We start from the raw sequence: 13162 nt of genomic DNA on the forward strand, positions 1-13162 counted from the left end.
ATTTAACCCTATGAACTAAACAGTGATTTAAAGTATGTGCTCAAACATATCTGAAAAAATAAAAACATAGATGGTTGTTACTGGATTGAAGTCATATAAAAAGATTTCCAGAAAAAAAGTATAACACGAAGAGAAAAAAAGGAAGAGAATGATTCAGGCATTTGCATACGAATTACCGGAATAATCAGTAATAGAAAGAAATGATAAGCTCAAATGGGAGAATTTTGTTCTCACAATAATACAAAATATATATAAACAACAAATCAAACAATCAATCAATAAATACATAAACGATTTGATGAGATTCATCGATGACTAATTTTATTTCACATTCAAAATTAATTAATTAAAAAAAAAAAAAAAAATCAACAGATCATTTATATATTGATAATGAAAAATAATGATCATAATTGAACGATGAATCAACATCAAAAAAGGTTTTTTTTTCGGTATTTGAGAATACCGCAATTTTTGTCATGTTCATTCCTCAAATCATATTATTTGGGAAAAATATCACCAAAATGTCAAGTATTAAAAGATATTACAAATCATGAAATACTGAAAACTTATGTACATACCGGATATATATACATACATATATAATCGGCATGAGTCGTCTTTTTTTTCTAATTTTGATAAAAAAATTTTGATAATAATAGTGCAATATTGAAACAAATTAAGGATGACCATAAGATGATCAAACGAGCTAAATCACCCGTATAATAGATCCCAGCAAATCCCGTTCAATCCATTCCTTTTTCACCTTCCTCAATTTTAATCTTTCTCTGAGCAATTGCGGTTGATTTATAGATTGCACAGGAAAAAAGAGAGACACAAAAAGAAAATTGTACTTTAAAAAAATCAAAAAAAAAAAAAAAAAAAGAAATCTAAAAAATAATCATAAAACAATCCTCTTATCTAGAAAATCATAAGTTAATGGCACAGAAATTTTTCAAAAAATGAGAATTCGTGGGAAAATACAATACATAAAGAGAGATTGAAAAAAACTACTGTGAATTAAAATGATTCCTTCAGGGCATGAAGAAAACTTCCTAAAATCTAGAAATATTGAATACTGAATTAGTTTAAGTGTAATCGATAAGAAAAAGAAATCATCCGCAATTTGATAAATCATCTCAAACTAATCAAAAAAAAGAGAGAAAAAAATTCAGATTTTTTTCAATTATACAAATTGAGAGGAAGGGGAAATGGAGAGATTGGGCGAGTGTGAGATCACAGATGATAATGGAAACATAAATTATTGAAACGAGCAATATCTGTAAAATTGACTGTGCGGAAAAATTTCTAATTCTGGAAATTTCAGCTAACAAAAAGAAAAAAAAAAGGAAAAAAAAAAGAAATTGAAATAATAAATAAACCTTTTTACGCAGAATTTAGCAAGAAAATAATAACTACTTCAGTATTTTTGATCAAAAGTGTTTCACTCACAATTTCAGAGCAACATAACGTAATTATGACTGCACTAATTTTCTTCAAAAATCATCCATCTATGAGAATAATAAATAAGAGAAGGATAAAAAAGCAAAATGTCATATAATTTATACGATATGAGCACTTGCGGACCGAGCATGACTATTTGGAACCAGTCGTGGTGCACCCGATAAACCACCATTACCACTTCGCGGTGGCGATATTAGTAGCATTGTACTGCACTGAATGAAAAAAAGTTTAGTTTTAACTAATGTCAAAAAAAAACTACTATCTAAAAAATTAAACTGAAATTTGAAAGCGATGAAAATGAATGGAAGGCGAAAATACTAGAAGAAAAGAAAAGATTAAAAAAATTCATTCAAAAAATTGGTGAGAATTTCGGATATTAATTAAAAGTGTTACAAAAATTTAAACATGATCAATTAGCAATGAAAAACGTACATTTTCAGAACCAAGAGTGGCAGTATTACTATCATCTGAACAGTTACGTCGATGTACTTGTGATTCTTGCACTGTCCGTTGTATCCGTCGTTGTAGCGGTGGTGGAGGAGACAAACGATGGCTTCCATCCAACGGTTCAATCTGGAAATTTTTAAATTTCAACATTTCTTTAACAAAAATCTTATTTTTTTTAAACGAAAATTTTAGACAACACTGTGTTCTATCGTATTTATTCAACACAATTTATATTGCAATAATTTTGGAAACTTCAATTCGCTATAAATTTATCTCCGAAATTAAAGAATATTGTAATGAAATCAATGAAAGATTCTCCATTTTGTAACATCTAACCTCACATGGTGGTCCAATAAGTGAAAGTAAAACTGGTAACAAAGCAAGACCATTGATAACACCGATAAAAATTAATGCTGTCATTACTATGAAAAAATATTTCACAACAAATTCAAATTCCGAAAAAGCAAGCATAATAATTCCAAGCAGTGTCGAGAAAGCACCATGAATAACAGGAACAAAAACACGATCGATGCAGGATGCCATTCGATCATTTCGAGTACCAAGTGATGTCAAAAATGCCAGCACAACATGTGCTGTAAATTCCACTCCTAAAAAACCACTTCAATTAAATTAAAGTTGAATCAAATTCAATTCATTTCTATGATTATCATGACTGTGTGATTATTTTATACAGCGAATTTCTTTTTTTCACATACATTTCATGAAAAAATCACGTCAAAAACACATTTAATTTACCCGGTTTATAGGTTGCCAGTATTTGCTAAAATTGAAATTTGAATGAAGTCTAACGTGATAGAGAAGCAGAATAGTTTGTACTACATAGCTCTTTAGAAGATGACGTTTTCAGAAATTTAATAATACAAATAAAAAGTAATTTAATGACTGATTGTTGATTAATATCCCATAAAATCATGCTGATTATATTAATTACCAAGAGATTTTTAAGTTTAAACAAAAATTCCAACAATAAAGCAAACTTCAATTAATCTAATTAGGTTATTAATTTTAATTTAAAAATTCCATCATCACTCAAAAACAAAGTATAAAAAAGACTCACCAATACCAACGGCAGTAATAACTGTTACAGCTGAGATAGGATTCAGTTTGATACCAACTAAACCAAGAAAACCTGTGAGTTCGACTGTCATTAGCAGCAAAATTATCAAAATAATGCCTAAAATATAACTTCTTATTGAAAGATATAAAAATCAATAATGACAACACAACTAGAAATTTTTTTCTTGTAATCTTTTTTTTTTTTTTTTTTTTTTCTAATTCTGCGATTAATTTGAAAATATAATGAAATTTGGATGAAAATATGTAATGAAAATTTACTAACCGGCAGCCCATGGATTGCATATAATAATAGAAATCACGCAGAATACAGCAAATGCTATTACACAAATAGCTTGGAAAAGATTGCCGCTCAGATGTAAATACTGTTCCCAAAATGTGAATGCAACTCCAGTGGGGAAATTTGGCAGACCATTAGCAGTAAATTCATCACAAATAGCACGAATCTCCTGAAAAAAAGAAGTTCGTTTTTGATTAAACCATAATTCACTTATGCTAACAAAAAACGAATAGCACTATGTTCTAAAAAAAATATTAAAAAATGTCCAATTAAAGTCAAATATAAAATGAAAAAAAAAGTATTAAAAATTAAAATGACGAAAAAAAAAAAAAAAAAAAAATGGCTAACTTTAACCATCTCGATGATAACTGGTGTACTGGATAGATTTGTAAGATAAAAGGGTATTTGGCTATACTCGAATGGACCTGCTGGTGGAATCAAACGAGTTTTATTTTCAATCGTCCATTCCGGTGGTGAAGGAATGAATGAAGCAAGTGATACATGATACATCATTTTATCAGAATTATACCAAGCTGTTAAGTAGTTGTAAAAACTTTCCATATTAATTGTTCCACTTTCATCTACAAAACGTACTCTTCCAATCTGCAAATATAACAAACATTATGAAGTTGCTTTGAATTTTCTCATAAATAATTTATCCATGTTTTGATTTTTTTTTTTTTAAATGTCATCTACAATGTAACCAATGTGACAGTCACATGTCATGCATAATAAGTCTTCTTAATGGAATCATTAGATAAGATACTTACACGACCGGTACAGTTATACGTGTATCCATAGCTACATGCTAATCGATAAGCAATATTGACATCAGTCGATAATTTTTCAGTTTCTCCCACAAAATCGGTTCCTTCACCCGCAATTGTACCCGTTGAAGCATCAATCTTTATTGAAACAATTTTCAACCATTTTGCAAGATAAAGTAATAATTTCCATTCATAGTAACAAATAAGTTTTAAAAACCGCAAAATCAGAAATCGAGCATAAAATTTTAATTTCAAAGTTTCAAAAATTTACCAAACCATCAGCTATCGCCTGATCTAACTTTTGTTGTAAATTCTGCAGCCAAATCCTTAACATTGATAACCAATATCTCTCGCTTGGTTCCTTCTCACTGTTTTTTACAACGAAAGGAGAACTGCCTAAAATCGGTAACAAATTAGGGAAAAAGTTGCTTACAAAGGATAAAAATAAAATGAATATATGGAAAGTGATTGGATTAAATGAATATGGATGAAAGTTGAAATGCAAGATTTTGCAGCCGTTTTCTTAGTAACATTCCAGTAGCTTATCTAGTAACTCATCTCAAGATTTCAATAAATTCAGCTTTCTTTCAGAAGCATCAAAAACAATTGGATCACATATTCAATGCCAATCTTTATTCATTAAAATGAAAGAATAATTTACCAATAGTTAAACGATAATCATCGATTTTGTGTTGATTTTTTGCATAGTCAATGCCTGGTCCACGTAATACAGCAAACATTGGATAAAAGCTGAAGTAACGATCCCGAGCTTTCAAGAAAGCAGCCGGTGCTGTCTGATCAGGCAACACATCGCTCATTTCAAGACCAAACGTAGTGTTCCGCAATCCAATTAATCCGGCAAATAACAAGCATAAGCAAGTCAATATGACAAATATCTGAAACAACAAAAAATTCTGAAAAAAAGAAAAAAAAAACAAAATTGGTAATGTTTCACATAAGTTAATTATTATGATTTTAATATCACTATTGCATTAAACTAAGCAAATTCAAATCTCATATTTATCAAATTTCCCAGAAAATATAGTTCATGTTCATGTTCTAACTTTCTAATTTGGCATTATAAAATATAAAAGTGCATAAAAACAATACGGGGTAATTTCCAAATAAGATCAAGAAAAAATTGTAGAAGAAAAAAAATAATACCCACTTTAACTACTCCCTTTTTTAAGAACGGTATATAGTAATGTCGTAGGAAAGCATGAAGGGTCCAAGGTTTCACCAAATCATCCTCCATGTCATCGCTACGATCATTAGGAGAGTATAGATTATGATATGAAGGCACTGTTCCACCAACTGTCAATTTCTCCTGTAATTTTTACGTGGAATGAGCTAAATCAAGTTAGTATAAAATTTAATAGTCTAGAACAATGCTAGACTAATAAATATAAAATAATCAATTAATATATTTATTAAAATTATTAATACAGCAATGAATTGACCTTTCTTTCTGCTCTTGCATACACTTTACGATAATTACTATATAGCTAAATAAAAATATCCTCTTTCATCCTATTTAAGTGCTCATTTACTAGAAATTATTCTACAAATACAAAAAAGCTAAAAGATTTTTCAAATATCTGAATAATACTCACTTGAATATGTGGTTTGACACCAACATCAATCATATAACTACCTTCTCTTGCAAATGAACTTATCACTGAGCAACAACAAATATCTCGACGAAAACTTTTGCGACGACATAAATCAATCGATATGATTGCTGGGAAAATCGTAAGCACAGCAATAAGATTAAACGTCAGAAGAATGGATGACTAAAACGAATTTGAATTTAAAAGCAAAATGCTACAGAATTACATACAAAAACATCCTTCCCTCAAAAAAAGACGCATACTTTTTTTCTTCTAAATAATTAAAAATCATTTTAGATATAAAGAAAGACCTTAACATAGAATGACTAATTCCTCCCATCAAATGCTATTCGGTATATTTCAAGAATTAATTTTACTTTAACACTGCCTTTCAAGTCGAAATCAAATTTAATGAGTTAAAAACAAACCTGTGCACAAAATGCACGTAATGCGGGAATTGGCAACAATGTTCCGGCAAGAAATGAAAGGATATTATTGATGGATGTCATCATAACACTCATACCGGTTTCTTTCATTAATATACCGACTTCATCCTTCTTCACATTATCCATTACACTGTGATAATTATGCAACAAGAGAAAAATATTATCCACGCCAATACCAAGCGTTAGAAATGGCACTATCTGAAAATAACTCACTAAAATTTGCTCAATATTCTTGATAAAAGCAACAGTCAGCGGAGAAATTTGTCAATGAAGCTATCAATATTGAATTAGTAATGTGAAAGTGGCAAATTATGTTAAATTTTTTTAAATAACAATGAGAAATTTAAATGTCAACTGAATGGTAATATTAAATTCAATTAACTTCATCGATTAAATTTGCCTCAAACATCGAAACCACTAATTTCAAGATTTATTATCATACTATAAATTCAAGTATTTAAAATCGAAACCTAACAAAATTTAACCTGAGTAGTAGCAGCATTGAATTCGATACCCAGCCATGTGGATAGACCTAAGCCAGCGATCGATGCAAAGGTAACTGTTAAGACACCAGCAAAGGCCAAACCTATGCATGAATCAACAGCTAGCATGCATCCATGACATTTCATTTGAGCTTGTAATGCATAGATCAACATCAGAAAGTATCTAGAATGATTAATTAGTCCATCAGAGTTTAATGTGGCAAACTGATTTGTCGAGCAATATCATTTCCTTAATGTCCTTTCGGCATAACTATCAAAATCTTGAACCAATAATTTGACTTATTGCACCGATTTGATAGTTTTCCGGAAGCCGCTGTTTAATTCCGAGCAAAGTCATTCAACACATTTCTGGGCAATTCTAGTTTTTGTGTTCGGTAATTCCAAAAAAATTTTGAAACGAATCCATTCCATTCTCATTTATTAAGATAGTTACTGATTGCTAATTACAATAAAATGATTCCACAAAGATTAGAATGCTAAACTTGATCGACGTTCATTTCTATTTCTACAGTTCATTCTAAAAAAATTATTCTTTTCTTTGTCGGATAATTTCATTAAGAAATATTTACCCAATAAAAATGATGCTATAATTGAATTTGCAAAATTGTTCTAGCATATCGGTTACTGATGTCGATGCTAATGGATGTATGCGACGATGAACAATTTTCGCATCACTTTTCTGGTCAATAATAAAATTCGATTGATGATTGTATAAATTTCTGGTAAAATTACGCTGCCATGTTTTGATCACAGTTTCTGCCACAGTTACATTCCATTGTGTTAGATTTAAATTTCGTTTCGAATAAATCCTATCACCATCCTATGAAATGAAATGATTAGCTGAATATGCTAGGAAAAGAGGTAGATATCATCTATCAAAGTTGATTCATAAATTATTGCAGATATATCCATATTTTTCTATTTGCTGATACTTGCTTTTATGCTGAAAATAGCATAATAATTCAACGTCAACAATTCAATTTTTTTTAGTATTTTCAACTAACGCTGACTTATTATTTCTTTGCGGTAACAAAGTATACCTTAAAACGATTATATATATCAGTAGGAGAAGCAACCAAGAACACGCTTTGCAAAGCTTCCGCACTTTCAATTGTACCATTTTTGATCCTAACGCCACCAATAATCAAATCCTGTGGCCATGACATAACATCTTTGGCAAAACTACGACAGCCACCGGTCATTACTTCACCGTAATTAGGAAGTAAAGGCATTTCATGCTGAAAAATAACCGTCATTATCACGTATATACGAGTAGTATTGCAGCGCGACACTACGCTGGGATAAAGTAATGTAAGATTTTGTTCAGTGATTAGTGGACATCAACTATGCAACTAATCTGTTTAATCTTTCCTTAAATTAAAGTTATGAAAAAAGTCCTTGTTAAAAAAAAAAAAAAAAAAAAAAAAAAAAAGATTTCATTTTAAATAATAGCTAAAAAAACGTTGTACCAATTTAAGGAGCTCATGCCATTTATCCGTATTATTCCGAAGCCATTCCGAAAAAGATCGTGCATATTTCGCGCAAAGTTCAGCTGAAAATTTCATTTGCTTCTTTAGCAAGTACCAGAAAAAAAATTGAATATCACGTGAGTGTAAAAGCTGTGACACAAACAACTTCCATCATGCTTCATTATTGATGCATGCTTAAATCTAGATAAATTAAAGATAGGAAATCTATTGAAGAGAAGGAAAGAAAATAAAGAATTCTAATAAAAACTAACGTTAAATAGTCCGAATTTTCTATGAACACAAAACAAGTTGTAAGCTTCATGGCAACAAATAAATATAGTATTACACAGAAGAGAAAATGTAAATGAACATTCATTTAGATTTTCTATGGAAGAAAAATACACCTGACGAAAATGCAGCAAAGGAGAAAAAGGGAATTGACAGAGTGAGAACTCTAAAAACGACAGCTAATCTGGAATGATTAGGATGTGTGGATTCGATGAACACATCGTCATGATTACATAATTAATTTTCGTTGTTAATTTGAAAGCAAAACAATTTTAACGAATTTAAATAACCTAATTAAACTTAAAAAAAAGCTGGAAATAATGACCACCATCAACAACTACTTCATACGACAACAACAACATATGGGCGGAAGCTATAGAAAAGCAAAGTGGAGATTTAAAATTCTAAATAATGCAATAAAAAAATAATGCAAAAAAAGGTGAGATGATGGGTAGCATGCTATTTAACTAAAGAGATCCACACATAACAATTTCCTTTTATAATTTATGCAACCTAGTCTTCTCACCATTTAAATTAATTTCTTTATCTTCATCATCTTCATACAGAAAATCATTGTCATCTTGATAAGCGATTGAACCTGAAGTTTTAGACGAACTTTTTCCTTATGGCAAAGCTGCTATATTTCTGAAGGAAAAAGACACAATGCTTGAAAAAGGCCTGTATCACCTCAAACGTCCTCGATTTTAGATATCGCATGATTTCTTTTCTCAAAGACATATGAAATATTTAATCACAAAATTATCAAACCTCTCTTTGGATTTGGAGTTGTTATTTTTAACGGTTCCAATAATCCGACAGATTTGCTTCCCACTGTAGAAGTTCCAACCTGTTCATTGTTCGTGCTATTTCCGGTAAGTTTTGAAAGAAAATGAACAGTCTCAAGTTTCGTTATATTTGTTTTGATGGCTTCAGCATCGTTAAAGGAAAGTTCAGATCGATTTGCATCATTTGACGTTCCGTCTAGGTTTAAATAATTATCAGTCGACTTTTTCAGACTTCTCTTTTGTCCTGAAAACTGATTTGATTTTAAAAGCCTTAAACATAAGATTTCCCTATCAAAATTTCAATTAGTTAATGGCATTTAAATAATGTAATTCTGCAATGACTTCTTTAATCTATGATTACTAGGAAGAAGCAAAAATTTACTTCGAATCCCTATTGCTTATACAAAAATGAATCAGGAATTTCTTTCCTCTATTCTTTAAAGTGTGATATTTTAGTGTATTGAACTAACTTATGCCGAAGAAAGGGAAAATACTGTATTCATCTTCCTGGTTCTTCTTTCTTTCCTCGCGATGAAGATATTCGGGATCAATTGGTACTTCAAAACCATGTTTCTTGGCATATTCCAAAAATCTAGCGATGAGATCACAAAAAGCAAAATGATTTGGTGATCCAGTTGGGCATTCCGTGTTAAGTGGATCGATGCACCATCGATCAAGATAACCTCTGCCTATGTTAGCCTGAAATTAGAAATAATAACCGAGCTTATTCAGTTATTTATTTTAAAGTTCAAAGTTTTATTAAAATCACAAAGCTGACATATTTTGCATCTCTTCGATATCTGACTATGAGATGAAATATAAAATAATTCTCGGTATTCAAATTACGTCACTTTTCACTTCAATGACCAATTTAGCAAAGTTAAAGTTTACTCGATGGAAAAAACTGTTGAAATCACCCAGGTCCAAAATCTCGGCCAATTCATCCAGCAGCGCTTGTGGATCAATATTCGACCATGATAAAGTGTCCATATTTGATAATGATGTCAAAAATTCTTTCCCAAAACCGAGCGAACTGAAAAACTCCATAGAGTGCATGAAGTTGGATGTAAATGCATAATAGCGAACTTCTGCACTTCCATTTTTTTATCATCCAAACTAAATTAAAAACTAAGTTAAACTTAAGTAACATTAATTTTAAAACTCTTCATTTGCTTACTCCACATTAGTTATTTTTTACCTGCTTTCAATACTGGGATGTGGTCCAATTGCTTTTGATCCCTCCCAAAAGCAATCAATTGGTGTAATCCAAATACATGGTATTATTTTATCAATAAGTGGTACAAATTCCGCAAATAATTTATCTATTTTTGGTGCTGGTGGTTTGAAACACAGATCAGCAAGGGTCCAATTTCTGTAAAAAAATATTTTTTTGAAAAAATATTATAAGAAGTTTCAGAACAAATGCAAGCTAAATAAATGAATCAGCAATCGCTCACGTTAGTCGTACAAAGAAATAAAACAACTTTGAAGATATAACAACAATCATTTCGTATTTCAAAACGCTATAACGTATATTCTGGATACTTTGAATTTCCTTTCAATATTCAAGACAATTATGAGATACAAAATAATAAAAAGACCAATTTAAAATGTTATAAAAATCTGATTCTATGATTTTGAAATCTTTAAAAAATTACAAAAGAAGTGAATAAATTAATACAATAAGATAAAACAAAAAATGGAAAAACACACTCGCCAGCAACGTTCACTTTATACTTCGCAATTTCTTCCAAAATTGTAACATGTTCTAATAAACCTTCTTGAGTAAGTATATTATCACCTTCAACTGTAGGAGTTTGTATCACAACCTGAAAATAAATATCTTTCCAATTTAAGGAGCAGAAAATTTTTTGGAATAGATACCGATTATCCCATCTTCTGCGTCTTTTATTCTATCCCTTTTTCTTACTAACATAAACAGATTTCCGAACAATGTAATTAAATAGTTAATGGGTGCTGCAGTTTACGGCTTCCTTACACACTTACTAAGGAGTACGATAAAAAAGAAAAATAAAACGAAAATGAAATTGTGAAGATAAATGCAGGATGATACCTGATAAGCACCACCAAGACCTGTTTCACCATGTGCTTTGTCTGAACTTGACTTTTCTATTCTTGAAAGAAAATTAAGTTCTTCTTCCAAACGACCACCACCTAAAAATTAAAAAATAAGTCTTCTTTAAAATGAAATATCCAATAACAGAAAATATAAATAGACTTTCCAAAATTAAAAATATTGAGGATTTCCCTTTTTGCATTTCAAGATATTACCATATAATCAATCTTTCAAAAAAGGGAATGAAAATAAATGAACTGATTTATTCTGAATTTTCCGAATGATTTATGTCTCGAAATAATCAGAAATATTTTCTTCAACTACAATAGCATCAAATACACTTCAGCTATAAGAAATCTTTCTCTAAATTCATCATTACATGAGAAAAAACTCCATGTTCTCTATCTCTGAATATAAAATAGAGTATGAAAAGAAATATAAAGTACATCAGAAAAAATAAATAAAAAAAAATTATTGTGGTTTATCAAGAAATAGTTATAAATAATAATAATGAATAACTACTGACTTGAAAACAAGTTTCACAGATTCTTTTGCAAAATAACTGATAACTAGAAATTTATGCAATCTTTCCATCCATTTATTTACTCATATGATAACTAAAGAGTTATGTAATCTTTCCACCCATTTATTTGCTCCATTTCAAAGTTAACGTAAAACTCACGTGCTACCCATAACTTGACAACGTCTGTTTCAATGCGAACATATCGTAAACCATAGCAGCAGAAACAGAAGAACATTATAACGGTAAATATAACAAGACAAGCATGATGATGTACAAATGTTCCCAAAGTAAACAATGCTTTTTGGATTAAGCTTCTGGAATATAAAGCTGCGCGACTGCCACGTGCTTTACCCTTAATAATTTTATATAGTAACATAGTGAAAAGTGAACGCAGCTTCTTTTTTTATTTTTTTTTGTTTCTTGATGGACAACCATTTTTGCACTTTCAAAAGTGCTTCGTAAAGCGAAGAAAAGTAATAGTGTATTCAGCATGAATAATAGTCTAAATACGTAGAGAATGAAAATTATTCTAACTCGTTTAATTTGTTGCAAAGCCATATCTGCGTCACACCATGACGGTCGTTCACTGAATTCACGTTTCCATCGATCCGAAAACTCACATGAATTCGATTTGCCAACCAAGAACTGATCAATTTTCTGAAAACATGACAGAGCTGTTACCAAAATTTATTATATCATTGAAAAAAAAAAAAAAAAAGTAATGGTAACATTCTGAAAAAACAAAAAAAGAAATTTCTGTTTTTTTTTTTTCAACTAGACTTATTCTCCTGAAAACTTAACCATACAAATAATTGATATTTACTTGAACTATGTAGATATCAATATTTCATACTGCGAATGCAAAATAACTCTTTGATACTTTAGACTGAATAGGAAAACAATATTAATGGTATGAATATCACAATGTGACAAAGCAAACAGGATTGTAATACTTATAGTTCATTACAACATCGAAAAAGCAACGTTTAAATAATCGAAATTCATCATTTGTCTTATCCTCACTTGAGCGCAAGATGCTACTGTTTCGACAGTTGTTGGTGGATTTATATCATCACAATCCGGTTCTTCGTCTTCTTCAGGTGTGCTATATTCCAGAAGATGCTGTCCATGTTGTGTATCAGATCCAGTAACATTATGATGTTTAGTACCTGGTGGTTCTATAAGTAAAAGCATCCTGAAAAAGATACAACTTTCAAATTTCCATTTTGAATTAAATTAAAGAAGTATAAGGAATTTTTTTTTTTCGCAAAATAATAGAAAGCTTACGCAACAAATAATTTGAAATTTCTTCAAAATTTCCAAACAATGAAATAACCTAAGCGATAAAAAAAAAAAAAAAAAAAAAAAAAAGAATGGTTTACATGTAGAGAAGAGTTGAAGAAAAAGTCAA

The 13162-nt window shown here is 30.1% G+C and overlaps 1 protein-coding gene across 2 annotated transcripts; it reads right to left on the reverse strand.

The window, feature by feature from the left end:
* Positions 1–1559: 1559 nt before the first annotated feature.
* Bm3500 (Patched protein homolog 1, putative) lies at positions 1560–12945 on the reverse strand (the record flags this gene model as incomplete). Of its 2 annotated transcripts, XM_043078318.1 has the most annotated exons (26): positions 1560–1673; positions 1894–2034; positions 2245–2516; positions 2987–3103; positions 3269–3452; positions 3632–3886; positions 4054–4188; positions 4322–4446; positions 4712–4946; positions 5219–5377; positions 5664–5843; positions 6089–6304; positions 6592–6772; positions 7179–7429; positions 7650–7847; positions 8079–8161; positions 8893–8964; positions 9135–9395; positions 9622–9850; positions 10043–10184; positions 10350–10523; positions 10865–10980; positions 11226–11326; positions 11911–12103; positions 12286–12408; positions 12775–12945. In XM_043078318.1, the coding sequence occupies 26 exons, from the start codon at positions 12943–12945 to the stop codon at positions 1560–1562; spliced, it is 4428 nt and encodes a 1475-aa protein (XP_042934252.1). The 2 variants fall into 2 exon arrangements, with proteins under 2 accessions (XP_042934252.1, XP_042934251.1); XM_043078317.1 differs by lacking the exon at positions 8893–8964.
* Positions 12946–13162: the final 217 nt, after the last annotated feature.

This window comes from Brugia malayi, assembly GCF_000002995.4.
Source record: "Brugia malayi strain FR3 genome assembly, contig: Bm_v4_Chr2_contig_001, whole genome shotgun sequence".
NCBI lineage: Eukaryota > Metazoa > Nematoda > Chromadorea > Rhabditida > Onchocercidae > Brugia > Brugia malayi.